The sequence below is a fragment of the Lepidochelys kempii genome, chromosome 4 (assembly GCF_965140285.1).
Source record: "Lepidochelys kempii isolate rLepKem1 chromosome 4, rLepKem1.hap1, whole genome shotgun sequence".
Classification (NCBI taxonomy): Eukaryota; Metazoa; Chordata; order Testudines; family Cheloniidae; genus Lepidochelys; species Lepidochelys kempii.
The window spans coordinates 39512488-39532446 of NC_136383.1; the positions used below are offsets into that span (position 1 = coordinate 39512488).

Here is a 19959-nt window from a genome sequence, read left to right on the forward strand (position 1 = left end):
CTAGTAACTTTATTTCATACAGCCTTGTGTATAATGGAATGCCAGTGATCTGGAAACATTACCAGGGTACATACCTCCTCTCTTCTTCTCATTTCTGATTTCCCACTTATGTACTGGAGAGGCACTTGAAACCTGAATGAGACCAAGTTTCCCATCAGATGTTCCAAACAGAAGTTCTTCTCCAGAATCACCTAAGCATATAGGTACTATATTGGTTCTGTTTTTTACACTATTCAAATCTTTTAAAAACTTAAGTCTTTTCTTTAACATTTTCCTTCAGAATGTAATGTCTGAATCACAAAATATTCAAATCCATGCTCTGCAACAGAGTTACCAGACTTTTTCAAAACATAGTTGGCAGAAACAAGGCTAGAACTTCTGAAGGAGGACACAAACATCTTGAGAACTACGGGTATTTTAATAAATTGTTCATTCCTGCTGTTCTTACATGCATGCATCTCTCACTGAGCTCAACAGCTGTTTATATAATGTCCTGCTCCTTTTACATTAATACTGAATACATTAAAGTAAGGATATTCTTCACAGCTTCTGACAAGACTAGCAAGAGAAGTACTACCCTCCCATTCCTCTCTCCTCCCTCCCCCACTATTAGATTGATCTACCTTATATGGTTTGTGGCGAGGTCTTCAAAAAGACAAGGACCACAAACAAACAAAACTACCTCACTTGTTCACCTCCCTGGATAAGGGCTGCAGAGTCCATCTTCCACTAAGTGAGATTTAAAAGGGAAATTTATTTTCCCTCCCAAACCAGCTGCTGCCATCACAATGCTACTTTCAGATGGCCCGACTGAAAGAAAATGGATTAGGAGCTGGATTAGAGCCATTCGTTACGTTTTTTCACCTATGGTGCTAAATTCAGGTGACAAAGATAGCAAAAGGACTAGCTAAACAATTTTAAAAACTTTAAGGTTGTATCTACACTCCAGAGACTATGCCAGCATAGGATCCACAGACAGAAAAAGGTATGTGGGAGGAACTATCAAGCCCTTCCCTTTCTGAACAACTCCCATGCCCAAATTGCTGCAGGCCTCTCTCACCATGTGTGGATAGGAGGCTATGATATTCCCCGAGGTTCCACTTCATGCCTCTTAGTGCTTGGGTATGCTTAAAACACTGCAGTGGCACAACTACACCACCGTAGCACTTCAGTGTAGACACTGCCTATGCTGACAGGAGGGCTTCTCCCACAGGCATAGAGAATCCAGAATAAATCTTCTATCAACCTAGTGCTAGTTTACACTGGGGTTAGGTCAGTATAGCTGTCTCTCACACCTGCACGAGATGTAGTTATACTGAAGTAAATTACTGGTGTAGGTCGGGCCTTAGCCTCTTACTCCTGCCTGAAGGGGACAAAGGCTGCACTTATAACACTAGTGCTAGTTATGTTTCTATATGAAAAATGGAGCTTTGGACATATGAAACTTTGATTAGAAGACTAAAAGGAATCTTGCTTTGTCTCTTAACCAGAGCAATTCTGTTATTGGCAATGAGCTGTTCAGGTGATTTACAGAATTTTTTTTAAACTAAAAAGGCAAACTAACAACAGTCTCAAATGATAGATGAGAAGAATGTGTGATATTGAAAAAAATTAATCAAACAGGATTTAATGTGTCAAAGAAATATTTAAAAGGTGGTGTTTGATTCCTGAATAATTTCCAAAAAATATGTATAATCTCTTGGAGTGAACAAATTCTGAACTAATAAGAAATGTTCTGACATAAGTTAATCAGTCACATTTCTATCAAAGCTACCAAATTTTATATGTGAACTATTGTAAGAAACAACTGCATGGTCAGAGCTGCATGGTCAGACCCTTTTTGCAATTTTAACACCAGCTTCTAGACAATGTTAACCAAGGTTCTACAATATTTGTAAATAAGACATCCAGATTTTGATATTTTTATTTAAAATACATTTCAGTGAAATACTAATATATTTAAGATCTAGTTACCACCATTTCCATTGTTTAAAGCAAGAACAGTAGGTGGTCCAGAAACTTCCACTTCATATAGCAAATCAGACCCCTACAGATGAAGAAAGAAAGAAAAATAAAGTTAAAATGATCCAAAAACCCCATTAAAAAAATCACTTAAAATTGCATAAGTATGTGTATTCTTTGTTATACCTATGGATAAACTTTAGTTATCCAAATGTGATGCATGTTTTGGTAATCTTTCAAAAACTACAGAACAGTGAAGTGTATAAATGGAGTACAAGACTGACTTTCTTTAAAAAGATGTTAAATAAAATGTATTTCTAGTGTTTTTAAAACTCAGTTTTTGTGGCAATATAACCTGAAAATTCATGTACCAACACAGCTGCCAAGAGTCACGTGGTAAATAAACACCGCGACTTTCACAATAAGCCAGCAATCAAGCTAATGCCATTTCAAAACAAGGCCAAAACAAGCCAATCCCTAAGAACCCAAACACGCTACGTGACTAGATTTTCCCCCCAGCGTGCAGTCTGGGACTGTGGTGGGCCTGCTGTGCACCCCTGACTCTCTCCCCCTCTTGCCCCTGCTCCCCCCCCTTCTTCCTGATTGCCAGGAGCCAATCAAAAAAAAAGAAGCAACAAGCTACAAGCCAAAAGCTAGCCAACAAGCAACTCACAAGCCAATTAAGCCAAAAACAAGCCAAATTTCTGCATTTTTTTCACGGGTTTGGCATGTCTGGTATAAATGTAATTATCTTTCTCATAACTCTATAAATCATAACATTAATTAATAAAACTTGAAGTGATTTATTCAAATTGAAAATGTATATACTATGAGAGACAGATATAAGCTCCCATCCTACAAACACATGGGTTTAAATTTTACTCATATGAGTAGTGCCACTGAAACCAATGAGACGACTCACTTAAGTTATAAGGAACTATAGCTTAAGTTAACGATACATGTGAGTAAAATGCAGGATCAAGGTCTAAGCAAGTGCACCCTCACCCCTACCTCTACCTTTTAGCAGAATTTCACTGATCCTTACCTCACTAGCCTACAAATGGTAATTCTTATAAAAACACCACTCATTTCATTTCTCAGCAGATTTAAGAGTAGTAGTAGTAGACGTCTTCTACATTATAAAATATGCTATAGAATATTTATAGCCAATACACAAAGCATACTTCATGATGTGTTAGATTGGATATTTTACAATAGTGTTTGTGTGCTTACTTAACATTTCACAAAAATCAGTAATTCACAGTGGATCTTTTAGTCATTAGTGTGAATTAGTGAGGTTCTATGGTACTAGTAAAGGAAGTGACAAAAAAGCAAAGATTTTTAACCTGTAAAACTCTAAGGACTCTATCCTGGCATGCCAATATTGGTCTAATGCAAGACAGTTTCTCCACTGGAAGACAGAGGACGTCATTGATTTTATCTCCTGACAGGTAGTAGTGCTGGTCCTTGCAGTCACAGTAATGGTTATAGATATAGCTTGCACAAAGAAAGAGATCTGCTCCCGATATATGCCTGAGAAAAAGAAAAGTATTTAATTTTGTCAGCATTTCAAGTTATAGTGATATTCTCTTAGACCCCAATATACATGTGGATCAAGTTACACACATGTATAACTGTTTGTATATTCAAGGCCTTAGGTGAGCAAAATAAGCAATTAATCTGTTTAAATAGATTAAACCTGTTATTTTCTACAAACTATAAAATCATATAGTTTACATTCCTTTATTTTTTTTCTGTAGTTTATTTTCATCTCTGCAAAAGGGTCTGCAGACAAAAAATGCTAAAGAGACCTTACTAATACACTTCATAATATAAATTTAAAGAGAAACAAAATTATTTAAAAGAAAAGAAATGCCCTCTTGATAAAAGCATGTTCAGGCAGAATTCCCCCTAAGCCTTCTAGAACAGGATGAGAGAACATAAAAAATGATCTCCATGTGTGTCTTAAGAGAAGTAGTTAAGGCATTTTTAAAATACATTTTTAGAAGCACAATATAAGCTGGGTGCATGGGGGCATTGTTTTGATTTAGGTTTTTTTGGTAAATATATTAGATAAAATTTTGGTGAAAGGTGAGCAAGAGAAAGGGCTCAGTTTAAAAAAAAAAGAATGAATGGGAGTAGAAAATTTAAGTATGATGGAGCAGTAACCCTTTTGGACTTTGGAGGAACACTCCAAAAAACTAATTAAACATTGAAGATTAACTGTAAAGCAAAAACAACAATTGAGTGAACACAGACTCTTGAGTTAAAATGACACACCATAACTAGAATGCTGAAATAGAAGGGTGGCATTCTGCACACAAGTAAGTTTTAATTAAGGCCTTGGGTAAATTTTCTAATGTGCCCAAGTTACTTTAGGAGCCTAAATTCTATATTTAAGAGTGACTGAGGCATTAATCCCTTGTCTATAGAGGTTTTAGCCACCAGTGAAGCCATACTGCCATAGTTATAATAGTTCAAACTTCCACTGTGGACATGTATTACAACCATGTATTGTGTACACACTGGGGTTTGTACCATTATAACTGCATTGATCAAAAAGCTAAAATCTAGAGTGTAAACAAGTCCTATGTAAAGTTACACTCCTCCCCCATGAATATCTGTTAATTTACTGGTCACTGAAAGCATTCCACAATGCAGCATTCTGCAACACCCTAAGTATCAGGAGTCTCATCACATATGATGGATTGCAGTGTTACATTCTGGATATCTTCAGTCAACACAGAAAATTAACATTTTTCAGTCAACCAAAACTTTTAGGTCACTTTTGGAATGATGTTTTGCCTCACCTACCACGTAAGTAGCAATGAAATGATTAAATGTAGTTCAATATGATTTTTCTTAAACCGAGTCACAAAGTTGCAAATATTTTGTACTGAATGAAGCTTTGAGAATAAAGTTAAGTAGATTTAATATTTATGTTCCTAGGTTACTTATAAGAGCGACTTAAAAAGTTATACTGAATATTCATTGAGAAGACAAATACAAAAAAGAAAAGCATACCGATCTGTTTTTTGGCAGCCCGTTTCAAAAATTATGTCTACATTAATAAATGTGGCAATTCAATGGCGAGCTCCATTTGTTTCACTGCATAACAGGACTGTCTATCATACCAGTATTAAAATTACTCACTTCTTCACTTACTGCCACCTTGTGGCTCTCAGAGGGGACTCAATCCAACTCTCACACATCAGCAGAAAGACTTCCGCGGATTTAAAAAGAGTTGAAGCAGAGCCCAACTTCCCTTCCTACTCACTCCTCCTGCCAAGACGTTTACAAAGTTGGTCCCCTTCTGATCTTGTGGATAAATTACATTTAAACACTTTTTGTAAAGCGGGAGGAAGAAGATTTACAGTGAAGGAGGTGGCCAAAATTAAATAACATTAAATTAAATTAAATAAATTTTATTTAATTAATTAAATAAAACTAGGTTCTAGTTCATTTTACAGGATTCTGACAGTGTAACATTTTTCTTTACTTTAGGGCTTTATAAAAGCCTTATCTATAGGTATGACAACAGACAGATAGACAAAGAGGTATAATTATTATTCAAGTGTGTATAGATACAGATACATATACACACAAAGTAATACTTTAAGAGTGTTTTTGACTGCTCTAAATCCTGTTTCTTCTCCCTAACAGGCCACTCCAAGTTAAAGTATGGAGAAAATATTTTTAAAACATGGTTTTTAATTTTTATTAGCATACTGTCCCTGCATGCCTTTATTGTACATATCCTGCTGCACTAGTCACTCTGCCATTTGCTCCATGTAGTAGTCAAGTCAGCCCAGCACCCCAAGTGGAATGTTCAATAAACATTAGAAAAACATTAAAAAAAAAAAATCAGCAGTAAGACTGTAAAGAGAACCCCATTTATTACAACAACAAAAATTGTACTCCATTCCAAGGCCATACTAATGGAAGTATAGTGAGACTGATCAAGACCCTGGAGGGAGCTATAATGGGTGTAGGATGGGTTAGGGAGAATGGGTAGAAAAGAAAGCCGAGTCAGAGAAACAAATCAGGTCTCCCAGCAGAGCACCTTCAGCCACTGCTGTATGAACTCTACATTCATGCTGGTGTAAGATTCAAATATGGCAATTAAGTTAATATTTACATGAACATGGAATGGAGCGCTAGTTTTGATACACATGTTTGGAGAGAAGGTTGAACTTCTTGATATTATTTCAGTTTAGCCTTCAGCTAGCAAAAAGCATGTTGTACACTGGTTTATAATGTCAAGGCTTTCTCCTCAACCTGAACAGTTAAACGCGTTTGGTTAGTTGGATACAGGTTACAGAAATGGAACTAACTTGCAAATGATGAGCATCCACCCTCTGAAGACATGTCTATATAGTGCAGCAACACAAACTACAGGGGTGTGATTTCTGGAGCTCACTGACTGGTCTGTGCTGACATTGCTGGTGCATACTATAAGTTCTCCAGTGCACTTGAATGCACTGCTGAATGTTTTAACAGCACTATGTTCAAGTGCACTAAGGAACTTTTAATGCACACCAGCAGGGTCTGCATGGACCAGTTAATGTGCAACATGTTAATGATCTTTAGAAATCACATCCCCTTACTGTGCACTACACCAGTGGTTCTCAACCAGGGGTCCAGAGCCCCCTGTGGGGCTGCAAACAGATTTCAGGGGGTCCGCCAAGCACGGCTGGCATTAGACTCATTAGGGCCCAAGGCAAAAAGTCCTGTCACGTGGGACTGCAGCCCAGGGCCAAGCTCCACCACCCGGGACTAAAGCCAAAGCCTGGGCAACTTAGCTTCACTGTGCCCCCTATGGTGTGGGGTCCCGGGCAATTGCCCTCCTTGCTACCCCATAACATCGGCCTCGGCTCTTATATGCAGTGAAACTGTTGTTGTTGCACAGCTGGGCCATGGAGTTTTTAATAGTATTGGGGGGGACTCAAAGAAAAAGGTTGAGAACCCCTGCACTACCCCACTGTGTGGACAAGCCCTGAGCTTTTAATCTAAAATATGTAATTCACATTATACTAACATTACTCACTGTAAAAATCTAAATATTTTACATACAGGCAGTGATTAAATCATCACATTTTAGTGCAAAATAAGCCCAGCAGGCCTTCTGGCACATTAGAATATTTTAATCAATGGTTCACAATTTCTAAACTACTGTATTTCCTTTGAAATGTGCCATGTACACATACAACCAAATGCAAAGCTTAATAACTGCAAATATTTAACAGTTAAATCACAGTACATAATGAAAACACGGTAATGGGCCAGTGCCTGAATCTATGCAGATACCTGTACTCTGAAGTATTTTTAACCCTGATACTGCACTACCAACATGGGACATCAAATACTTAAGGCCCAATACAAATAAAAATTAAGTTTTGTCTTGTGCACCACAAAAGAGGGATGTATTTCCTCCCATCTCCTTACTGTATTAAACAGGCCCCATAGTTGTTCATTTCCAAGATAAGGTACATTCAAACTGGTATTGTGTGGGACTTGTCCTTCTATCCCCAAATATGCCCCTGAACAAGGAATTTGGGGTCACTCTGGAGTTAGAATGTTTTACTTACAGGATTCTCATTCCTGGGTCTCAGCACCCGAGCATGGATCAGGCACAACTCCCAAGTTCTTAAGGTTTTTAATCTCTAAGGGAAGCAGTAGCAGTAAGAATGCACACCACATATCCACTGGCAATCATGTACCAACTCTGAACTTAACCACTGTTCTCAGAATCTTCCATTCAGTTCCTGATTTTAGCAGGAAGTAAAATCTCCCCAGAGAAGAGTTAGCTAACCACAAAACTCATTCTTCCATATCTCCTGCATCAAAGACCACAAGCGTCTGATGCCAGGTCCTTGCACCCTGTATTAGCTTTTTATTATCCTGGTATTTGCCCTGAGGAAGAATCTTAACAAGAGCACAGACTTTTTCCAAAATTTAATGTGCCCTATTGCCACAAAGACCTATTAGTTCACATCACTAAGTATCCAAATTAGACCTTGTACCAAAGCTCAGGTTTCTGGAGTGCAATGCCATATGTTTAGCCAGACTTCTTCTAGCTATGACAACCAAGCTCTTAGGCGGGGAGGGATACAGTCAGCAGAATACATACTTTTTCTCAGCAGTCTTTAAGTGAGGAGTTATGGTGCAAAGCGTTTGCCACACCTTCTTCAGCAGTTGTTCCAAACCTGTTTGCAAGGGCACAAGGCCCTTAAAGGCAGCAGTAGCAGGTCATCCCCATTCTTTAAATGCAGTGATGCCTAGAACCTTTGGCAGTGATGTGTCGGGAAGACAGCTGGGTGTTTCTTGGTGGTGATGATTACGTGGAGGTGATGCTTCATCAAATGAGCCAGAACACAATACCACCATCTCAAGCACCAGGACCTGAAAGGCCTTGGGGACTCAGAGCTTAAGGGTGCTCTCAGAACCTAAGGCACAACAAAGGCCTCTTGCGTGATGAAACTACTCTGCCAAGCCAAGAGAGAACCTGGATCGGTGCTGACACAGAGCTCCACAGCTAAGTCCAGGCATACTTTTCAAAGATTTTACTTTCTTAACACTTTAGTTCAGAATGATGAAAATTTATATGGGGTGCCTTGAAGAAGACTTTGAGGCATTGCTCAAGGCACTGAGTACCTGGAGTTACATCTTCAAACAAACCTGGCATCCCAGCACAGCAGACCTGAGTCCTAGGACAGAGAATGCAGCAAACGTGACAATTTTCTGCTAGATGGACACCACTTATATAATATTACTACCTCTGTAGTTCAAAGTATAATACCCATTTTACAGATAAGGAAACCAAAGGTACAGAAAAGTAAAATGACTCATCCAAAGTACTCAAGATCATACAGTAGATTAAAAGCAAGGCTTAGAACAGAACCCAGGTCTCCAACTCTCATTTCAGTGCCCTGTCAGCTAGGGCACATGGTTTCCTTACTGAATGGTTTTTCATTACATTCCCTTCTCTCCCCTTCCTCCCCACCCCCAAACTATTCCCACAGAAAGAGAAGCCTCACAGCCCAGGCCTCAACATATTTATTGAAACACCAAAACAAAGGGACCCAGAGATAAGCAAAAAAGAACTAAGCACTATGTTTCTGTAAAAAGAAAAGGAGTACTTGTGGCACCTTAGAGACTAACCAATTTATTTGAGCATAAGCTTTCGTGAGCTACAGCTCACCTCATCGGATGCATACTGTGGAAAATACAGAAGATGTTTGTTTTTATACACACAAATCATGAAAAAATGGGTGTTTATCACTACAAAAGGTTCTCTCTCCCCCGACCCCACTCTCCTGCTGGTAATAGCTTATGTAAAGTGATCACTCTCCTTACAATGTGTATGATAATCAAGGTGGGCCATTTCCAGCACAAATCCAGGGTTTAACAAGAACGGTCTGGGGGTGGGCAGGGTTAGGAAAACAAGGGGAAATAGGTTACCTTGCATAATGATTTAGCCACTCCCAGTCTCTATTCAAGCCTAAGTTAATTGTATCCAATTTGCAAATGAATTCCAATTCAGCAGTCTCTTGCTGGAGTCTGGATTTGAAGTTTTTCCTGTTGTAATATCGCAACTTTCATGTCTGTAATCATGTGACCAGAGAGATTGAAGTGTTCTCTGACTGGTTTATGAATGTTATAATTCTTGACATCTATTTGTGTCCATTTATTCTTTTACGTAGAGACTGTCCAGTTTGACAGAACCATTAACCCAGGAACCTATCCTTGCAACAAAGCCTGTTGCCAACTGTGCCCACATATTTATTCAGGGGACACCATCACAGGGCCTAATCACATCAGCCACACTATCAGAGGCTCGTTCACCTGCACATCTACCAATGTGATATATGCCATCATTTGCCAGCAATGCCCCTCTGCCGTGTACATTGGTCAAATTGGACAGTCTCTACGTAAAAGAATAAATGGACACAAATCAGATGTCAAGAATTATAACATTCATAAACCAGTCGGAGAACACTTCAATCCCTGGATTTGTGCTGGAAATGGCCCACCTTGATCATCATACACATTGTACGGAGAGTGATCACTTTACATAAGCTATTACCAGCAGGAGAGTGGGGTGGGGAGGAGAGAAAACCTTTTGTAGTGATAAACACCATGTTTTCATGATTTGCGTGTATAGAAACAAACATCTTCTGTATTTTCCACAGTATGCATCCGATGAAGTGAGCTGTAGCTCACGAAAGCTTATGCTCAAATAAATTGGTTAGTCTCTAAGGTGCCACAAGTACTCCTTTTCTTTTTGCGAATACAGACTAACACGGCTGTTACTCTGAAACCTATGTTTCTGTAGTGCAGTCATTAAGTTCCTCTAAGCTGTCCAGAGCCAAGTATCCTGCCAGCACTCCTGGGCCAACAAAAGCAAGGGATGCAGAAAAAAAAAAATTCAGAAAAGTAAATTACAAAACTACTACAAGCCTGATTGGAAGTCAAGGAAGAACAAAAAGAAAAGAATACTGTATGTCATCAAGGCTGATTGGGATGAAGAGGAGCTGACTAGAAGCTTTCAATTGCAGCAGTTAAGTTAATGAATGACAAGCAGTTGTAATGGGCTCACTCTTCCACTTGCTACTGATACCTTTACAGGAGTTCTGCCTATCTTGGGATAGAGAGAAGAGACTTAAGAATTAAAATCCTGCACAGATACTATTTAGAGAAAAATTCAATACAACTATTTGGTTGTACAGAAAAATAAACGCTAAAATTTCATTTTGAGAAAAAAAATTGAGTGCTAGGAGTACATGAAATTTTTTTAAAAAGTGATACAAAAAATAAATATTAAAACACAATAGTATACTGCACTTAGTTGGGAGATACTTAATCCGGACTGCCACTTTCCTGAGCTACCTGCCAGGAAACCAATTTAGACTAATGTGATAAATTCTTTCACAGAACCAAAAACTAAAACTAGTTTTACTAACATGAAATAATAATGAAAAACAAAGTACTGCACATACATAGCTTTGATGTTTTCAGTGAGGTTAGTTTCAAATGAAAGGAACTGCTTCCCTCTCTTTGTGAAACCTCTAACCTCTGATCCTGTAGCCACAAAAATTTTCTCCTGTGGCGTATTAAGAGCTCCTCCCAGCTCCAGCCTTGTGATCCTTTGCCCTGGCAGCGTCTTGAACACTGGCTGTGAAAGTCAAAAAGGAAAGTGATACTGAATTATTTCAATACTGTATTTGCATTTTTTTTAAATACAAAAGATGCTAAATTTACACTGGGACTTTTGACATAATTGCAGTGATTTTACAGAACATGTATACCTGATGAGATTTTATTATACATTGTTCCTCAGTATCAGTGAAGAAATCAGGCATTTTATAAATCAGCTCAGTGCTCTAAAAGCTAATAGATAAAATACTTAAGATTCCGGTGCTATTTATTGAAGCACAGCACAGAGAGCTGTAGTGCAAGCTTCTGTACAGTGCTGCACATACATGCTGCATGCTGATTCCAGAGGAATCGTCTCTAGGAATGAAAAACGATTTTATGGACATGTAAAATTAACTTAGACACACTACCAAATTACAAACTGTGAAAGTTGTTTTTGTAAGTTGTCCTGCTATCCACAACTTTAGCTCCTACAGAGCAATTTGTTTACAAAGTCACTTAAATATCAGATGTTACTATTTTTAAAAAGTCATTACTGACATAGTTTGGAAGAAAAGGAGGACTTGTGACACCTAAGAGGCTAACAAATTTATTGGAGCATAAGTTTTCGTGGGCTGCAGCCCACTTCATTGGATGTATAGAATGGAACGTATAAAAAGATACATATATACACACACACACACACACGGTGGAAGTTGCCATACAAACTGTAAGAGGCTAATTAATTAAGATGAGCTATTATCAGCAGGAGAAAAAAAAATCTTTTGTAGCGATAATCAAGATGGCCCATTTAGACAGCCCCCTTATAGGCAGCCCCCTCAACCTGAAGCAAATACTCTCCAGCAACCACAGAACAAAAACACTAACCCAGGAACCTATCCTTGCAACAAAGCCCGATGCCAACTCTGTCCACATATTTATTCAAGTGACACCATCATAGGACCTAATCACATGAGCCACACCATCAGAGGCTCGTTCACCTGCACATCTACCAATAAGATATATGCCATCATGTGCCAGCAATGCCCCTCTACCATGTACATTGGCCAAACTGGACAGTCTCTACGCAAAAGAACAAATGGACACAAATCTGACATCAGGAATCACAACATTCAAAAACCAGTAGGAGAACACTTCAACCTCTCTGACCACTCACAAACAGATTTAAGGATGGCAATTTTGCAACAAAAAAGCTTCAGAAACAGACTCCAACGATAAACTGCAGAGCTTGAATTAATATGCAAACTAGATATCATTAACTTGGGTTTGGGAGTGGCCGGGTCATTACATATATTGAATCTATTTCCCCATGTTAAATATCCTCACACCTTCTTGTCAACTGTCTAAATGGGCCATCTTGATTATCACGACAAATGTTTTTTTTTCCTGCTGATAATAGCTCATCTTAATTAATTAGCCTCTTACAGTTTGTACGGCAACTTCCACCTTCTCTATGTGTGTGTGTGTATAATCTTCTTACTATATGTTCCATCCTATGCATCTAATGAAGTGGGTTGTAGCCCATGAAAGCTTATGCTCTAATAAATTTGTTAGTCTCTAAGATGCCACAAGTACTCCTGTTCTTTTTGCAGATACAGACTAACACGGCTGCTACTCTAAACCTGTCATCATAGTTTGGAAGCCAATTACTGATCTAGAATCACTATAAAACAATTACATAAATAGTTGAACTTACCATAGCTTCCCCTTTTTTGATGCCAAAACATGTAACAACACCATCATGATCTCCAATGACAACCTGCAAAAATGTAATGCTTAATTATTATATCAGCATTATTCCTACAAAGATTATTAGTTTACATCTTAAAAAGGAAGAACTTTCCTTATACTAGTCAGGTGCATCTGCAGTATGGAAAGTAAGCATTACCAACTACTACAAGATTTAATAATCATACTATATCACAGGAGCACACAACACTTTATAGATATAAAGACAGAAAGTCCTTCAGTCAGAGAGCTTAAAATCTAAATGATTACTCTGCAATTATTTAACCCTCAACCCTTTTCGTATTTGTTGTTTTAAAGAACATCTGTCATATAACAGAATCTTTGAAAAAATAGTATTATTTTGCTAAAAGTTTTTCTATATTTTATATTGCTCATCCTTTACTTATTACCAGAAATGAAAAGCATATAACTGTTTCTTAAGAGTTCATCTATTCTGATACTTTTTTCCCCACACAGAAATCATAACCATGAAATTACCAGAAATGATGTTTAAAAAAAAAAAGAAAAGAAAAGAAAAGAAGCTCCTGTCTTCAACACGTGTTCTTAGCAAAAAAGAACAAGGGTGGAGAAATATATAACAAATACTAAAGCCTAATAATGTCCATGCATTGTCAGCAGGTCTTGAAACAGAATTAATTAGGAAGCTTTGCCTATACTGTCCCAGATAGAAAGAATCAAAAGATTATTCGCACCACTATCTGTTCCAAGGGAATAAAAATATCGATTTTTAACAGAATATCTTATGTCAACAAAAGCTACCTTCTGCATTGCCCTATATCTTGATGCAGGGAGAAGCTTCATGGTCTTCTGAGATGTCACTCCCACCTATTTGAAAACATCAACTCATTACTGAACATCTCAACTCTTACATTTCAAAAAAATTAAGTCATAAGGGCCACAAACTAAACACCTGCAAATTGCTAAAATGACTGATGGGTCACTGAGAAGAAATATGCTGAGGTTAGAATTCTCTCATAGGAATACCCCTCAGAGTGAGTATGTGTTACATAAGTCCTACTGGAAATGTGTTGAAAATATCTAAACAGTTGAACCCCTACATTCTACACAATATAAAGGCAGTGAATTTATTAAAAATATGTCACCTTGTATAGAAATCCCCGTCCCACTCCTCTATTTTAAATTTCATACCTTTGTGTTCATGCTCTTTAATGCCTCTATCCACAAAGCAAGAAGAACAGCAATTCAGCATTGCCTGGATAATCAAAATAATGTGCCACAACTCTCATATAAAAAGATGAATTGTAAAGACTGTCCATTTGAGACTTGTACTGCTTTGTACTTGCTGACAAGGCTGCTAATTCCTCTAGTTGGGGTACTGGTTTCAGAGATGTTAACACCATCGGTTCCCTGGATAGTTACTTGAGGCAGATAGCAACATGGAAAACAGGTTTAGTATTTCAAAGGCCTGGTCTACACTATGGGGTTAGGTTGAATTTAGCCGCATTAGGTTGATTTAAAAATGACCGCGTCCATACAACCAACCTCGTTCCGTGGACCTAAAGGACTCTTAAAATCGATTTCTGTACTCCTCCCCGACGAAAGGATCACTAAAATCACCTTGCTGGGTCAAATTTGGGGTAGTGCGGACGCAAATCGATGGTATTGGCCTCCGGGAGCTATCCCAGAGTGCTCCATTGTGATCGCTCTGGACAGCATTTTGAACTCCGATGCACTAGTCAGATACACAGGAAAAGCCCCAGGAACTTTTGAATTTCATTTCCTGTTTGGTCAGCATGGCAAACTCAGTAGCACTGGTGACCATGCAGTCCCCCCAGAATCATAGAGCGCAGAATGTTTCTACGCTCCTCCTATCATCTCCGTCCCTGAGGTTATCGCAGATTAGAAGGCGAAAAAAACCACCACTCGCGATGACATGTTTTCAGAGCTCATGCAGTCCTCCCGCACTGATAGGGCACAGCTTAATGCGTAGAGCATTCAGTGGCAGAGGCCAGGAAAGAATTAAGTGAGTGCGAAGAGCGGAGGCAGAACGCAATGCTGAGGCTACTGAGGGAGCAAACGGACATGATGAAGCATCTGCTGGAGCTGCAGGAAAGCCAACAAGAGCATAGACCCCTGCTGCATCCAATGTACAAACGCCTACCCTCCTCCCCATGTTCCATAGCCTCCACAGGGAGGGAGGGGGGGCCTGAAGACATGTACCCAAAACCACCTGCCACAATGTTTTTGCCCCATCAGGCATTGGGAGCTTAACCCAGAATTCCAATGGGCAGCGGAGACTGCGGGAACTGTGAGATAGCTACCCACAGTGCACCGGTTTGTAAGTCAATGCTAGCCATAGTAGTGAGGACGCACTCTGCCGACTTAATGCGCTTAGGGTGGACATAGGCAATCGACTGCACAAAATCGGTTTCTAAAAATCGACTTCTATGAAACCGACCTAATGTCATAGTGTAGACAAGGCCAAAGACTGCAATATTTAATAATAGATCCAATATTTTTGGTGCTTGTTATCCCAGACATCACTGACTCCCACACTGCAGAGTCCCACAGCTCCAGATCATGTAGCCATACAGATAAATGTGTAGAAACACTATTTAATTTATGATAATAGTATTAGGCCCTGACACTGCACAGATTTAACCAGATGCTTAACTTTACAAAGGTGTGTTGTCCCACTGACTCAGTAAGACTATTCATGTCCATAAAGTGAAACACTCTGTTTGCAGGATTTGGGCCTTTGTATCAAGCAGTTTTAAGTTATACTGGATTTTTTTAAAGGTGCATTATTAACTTGTTTTAGGCCCCAAATTTAGGGTGGCTTTTTGGGGGCAGGGGAGAGGAATGAAAGGTTCATGAAACTTAACACTAATAGAGTTTGCTTTTAATTCTAATGCAAATAGTTTTCTGTTATAAAATAAACATATTTCAACATGCAACCCAGTAGACTAGCCTACCAGATGCTGAGGTAGGAAGAAGGAAAGTGAGAAACAGAGAGAGAGGAAGGAAGAGAGGCTAGTGCCCTGAGCGCTGGACCATCCTAAGATTTAGGAGAGTGAGAGTCACTTCCCTGCTGCGCCACAGACTTCCTGGGTGACCGTGGGGCAAGCCACAGAGCCGCTCCATGCCTCAGTTTCCCCATCTGCCAAGCGGAGCAATCCCTGCCTGGCAGGGGCGTTGTGAGGCCAGATCTAGTAAAACCGGTGATGTCTGGGATAGCGTTTGTCCCGGCTCAGCGAAATACAGCGAAGAAACACGCGGAAACTGGCCGCAGATGCTATGTAGTTGATAACCAGGCAGGGCTCCTGGGAGCGCAGGGCAGGAGCGGGACTTGGCGGCACAGGAGCCTCTCGCAGACGGCCTCTGTTTACAGACCCGCCACCAGCCCCCGCGCGGCCGCGGCATTACCTGCAAATAATCGACGCGGGCCAGTTGCAGCTCCATGGCACCAGGCTCGGGGGCGACTCCCCCGGCACGGTCCAGGGACTGACCCCACCCCCTCCCCCAGCCGGAGGGGCCGCGGTCCCAGCCTCTCTCACCCCACCCGGCGGCCCAGCTCCAACGCAGCCTTCTCCCAGAGACAGCTAATTACCCGTTACCCTGGAAACGCCGAAAGGCCACCTCCCCTACAAGTCGGCCTTCTATTGGACACGCCGGGCGGGGAAGGGGCGGGGTCAGTATTGATCACGCGCAGTGATTGGGCAAAGCGCCGTGGCCTCTCTGCGCGGGCGGCGCGTCTACGAGCCGTTGCAGGAGAGGGCCGCGCCGCGGGGGCGGGAGATGGAGATGGAGGCGAGGGTCGGCACGGAGCTGGAGAGCGGCCGGGAGCGGTTGCGCGTCCCCGGTTCTCTCCGGCGTTGGGGGCGGCGACGGACGGTGATAGCGCCGGCGGGGTGGGCAGGGCTGCGGCTGTCTGGAGGCAGCGGGGCAGCCGGCCTTCCCCTGGGGCGGCGGAGGAGGCTGGGGACTGCGCCAGGGAGCCGAGCTCTCAGCGCCCAGTGACCTCGCTGCTGGTGTCGGTGTAAGGGACGATATTCCCTCACCCTCCTTGTCTCTGTAACTCCGACTGTCTGGGGAGGGGGGAATTGCTACCCAGTTTTCTAAAAGTCTTGAGGGACGTCTCTGCCCTCTGGCGAGGGGGTTCGGGCAACAGAGAGCATCGTGCCTCTCGGCTTTGCAGCGCTCCCACCCAGACTCCGGTGGGGCTTAAAAGTACCACAGCAGTGAGAGTCCTTGAAGGAGCCTTGCAGGCATCGCGTGCCCCATTGATTAACTGCCATTGCGAGTGGCCATCATGTCTGCAAATCAAGCCCTGGGTTTCTGCGGTTAGTTGGGCCCTCAGAAAATGAGCTGGGCACACAGTTCGGGACTTGCTCGGCATCAGGAAGAAATATATGGGAGAGGCAAGATGCCTCTGGGTGGGCACTGCAGTGTTTTACAGAGCTCCTGTGCTGTGATGCCTACAAGTAAACTGGACAAGGAGGGCTACGCTGCTGGTGTGTTGAAACCACTGGTTACCACGCTGACCAGTGTTGTCTCATTGTTTCCAGTAACTCCCCTGTTGTTCCATCTTGTGTCTTAATCAGAACTTAGGTTGTAAGCTCTTTGGGGGCAGGGATCAGCCTTTTGTTTTGTGTTTATACAGCATCTGGCACACTGAGGTTATGCTCCCTGGCTGGGGCTCACAGGCACTACAGTAATACAAATACCAATTTACATTCTGGCTCCTGGCCTGCTCTTCTCCCTCCCACATTCTGCATCCCTCTGGCTTCCAGCTACTCCTTTTCTTCCATGCTGTCAGTGAGGGCTATGAGAACAGAAGGAGAGACAGTCTCTTCACTCTCACCTCTACTGCCCAGCACCATAGTGGCCTCTGCAGCCTAGAAGAGCAATTTTGGGGAGATTCTGCTCAGCCCTAGACGAGAGTGTGGTCAGTCACTCTGTGGGAATGGCACATATCATCTAGTTGGTGTACTGCCGCTTTGTGGGGATAGAACACTTGCAGCGCAGACAAAACCTTGGGAGAATTTCACTGCCAGATTCTACCAAACATGCACAAACTGTAATTTTCTGAGACCCGTAGCTTGGCCACATTTGGACAGATTTTAATGGAGAAGCAAAAGGCCCATCCTTGACAGATGGGTAATCCCCTTGCCAAAAATTTCCAGTCTCTCTCCAAAGGAAGGAGGTGCTAGGACTTCTCAGTGAAACAGTTAGAATTTTTTGAGATAATTTTGTCTCAGAAATGGCTTGCTTTTTGCTGAAGTTTCCCCAAAAGGTTCAATCTAAGGTGCACACACATCTGGAATGGAAAATTCCAGCTTGAACATTATAGGTTTGCCAAAGCTTTAAGCAACTGAAAAGTCTTATAATGGAAAATGTTAGGTAATGTTAGCTATAGGTGTTGCTACCAATACTGCCTAAAGCAGCCTTTTACTGCCTTTGACTGATTGTTGTAAAAAGTCTCTGTGTATACCACTGTACACTTCAAAATCTGGTGCTGAACAACTGGGGCAAGTTAGAGTCTGTAAAGTATGAATATTTTATTTAACAAGTAAGCATCAGAGGCATCATTTAGAATAGTGTAACAAAATACCAGCCCTGCACAGAATCTGAATTTTAAAAAAATCATCTCTACCACAAGAAAGTATAACTTTTGACTGAGTTCACTTTACCTTCAAAAGTTTTTTTTAAAAGGGTTTCTAGTCCCTACTGTTGAAAGCAAACTTTATGCTGCATTAAGAAACAAAGGTATATGTATGTTAAACGGTGCTCCTAAAAACAGCAATTCTCCAACAAAAAAACTTCAAAAACAGACTCCAACGAGAAACTGCAGAATTGGAATTAATTTGCAAACTGGACACCATTAAATTAGGCTTGAATAAAGACTGGGAGTGGATGGGTCATTACACAAAGTAAAAACTATTTCCCCATGCTAATTTTTCCCTCACTGTTACTCACACCTTCTTGTCAGCTGTTTGAAATAGGCCATCCTGATTATCACTACAAAAGTTTTTTTTTCTCCTGCTGATAATAGCCCACCTTAATTGATTAGTCTTGTTACAGTTAGTATGGCAACACCCATTTTTTCATGTTCTCTGTGTATATATATCTTCCCACTGTATTTTCCAGTGCATGTATCCGATGAAGTGGGTTTTAGCCCACGAGAGCTTATGCCCAAATAAATTCGTTAGTGTCTAAGGTGCCACAAGTACTCCTCATTTTTTTAGTGCTCCTAAAGTTATAGTCACGCTTTGATATTCATTGTTAAACCTTCAAGTGCCCATTCTGTGAGTTTTTTGGTCGTATTTCTTATTAGAATAATTGAAAAAACATAAATATTTCAAATAATACTTAACTGAGACCCAGCTGACTGCTCCTTATTTATTACATTCTACAGAATCCTGTTCACACCAGTTCCTGCAGGGGACAGGGGCCTTTGCAGTGCCTTTGTGTGTGTGCAAATTGTTTAGTGCAAAGAGTTTTTTAAGTTTGTTCATAAAACAGTCAAAATATCAGCAATGCAAGATTTTTTCACTTTCAGTTGTACTTTCTTATTAAATGCAAAAACTGGTATGAGAGTTCTTACTTTTCAGTACACTTAAATGAACAGAGCATTTTTTGCGTGATGAGTTAATAAAATTTCCTGACTAAATTTAAAGAAAGCTGTACATAAAGTTATTTAGTGCTAAAAATCTACAATATATTTTTCAAGTATAAGATATTCTGAAATATTATTGCCAATATTTGTGCTGAAGAAACTGCCAGGAATCCCAGTAATTCATTGAATCATTCACATCTTGACATATGGGGGTTGAGTTTCTCACTGAGTTTATGTATTAGAATTGCTAACTCTTCTGTTGCTTGGGACTTATCTTCCAAAAGTTCATAGCGAAGACTGGAGATATCTTGTTTGATTTCCTTTAATTCACCTGTATTAATTGTTGAAAGAAATACTTTAGTATTGTTTATTAAATATTAAATAAAGTTTTAAGTCACAACAACACATATTTTAGAATTATCTCCAACCAAAACATTCATCAGAATACCATATGTCTTTCCCTGACCCAATAAACTAACTCTGTACTTCACCTGTATATAGTACATCTATTT

The 19959-nt window shown here is 40.5% G+C and overlaps 2 protein-coding genes across 10 annotated transcripts in view; both read right to left on the reverse strand.

Moving 5' to 3' along the window:
• Positions 1–16437, reverse strand: part of BBS7 (Bardet-Biedl syndrome 7) — a 43424-nt gene extending 26987 nt beyond the window's left edge. For 2 of the 7 annotated variants that reach the window (XR_012158547.2, XM_073341034.2), the window contains exons 1-7: positions 16255–16437; positions 13627–13692; positions 12815–12877; positions 10962–11137; positions 3309–3495; positions 1975–2047; positions 75–191 (exon numbers count right to left, since the gene is read on the reverse strand). Coding sequence is in view for 6 of the 7 variants with exons in the window: in XM_073341034.2 (XP_073197135.1) it covers positions 75–191; positions 1975–2047; positions 3309–3495; positions 10962–11137; positions 12815–12877; positions 13627–13692; positions 16255–16290 (718 nt within the window). In the remaining variant the exon portion in view is untranslated. The other 5 variants (XM_073341035.2, XM_073341030.2, XM_073341031.2 and 2 more) reach the window with 5 other exon arrangements.
• Positions 16438–18374: 1937 nt separating this feature from the next.
• TRPC3 (transient receptor potential cation channel subfamily C member 3) overlaps positions 18375–19959 on the reverse strand; it is a 63888-nt gene continuing 62303 nt past the window's right edge. For all 3 annotated transcript variants that reach the window (XM_073341037.2, XM_073341036.2, XM_073341039.2), the window contains one exon: positions 18375–19778. In XM_073341037.2, coding sequence (XP_073197138.1) covers positions 19636–19778 — 143 coding nt within the window. In that variant the 3' untranslated portion in view covers positions 18375–19635. The remainder of the gene's footprint in view (positions 19779–19959) is intronic.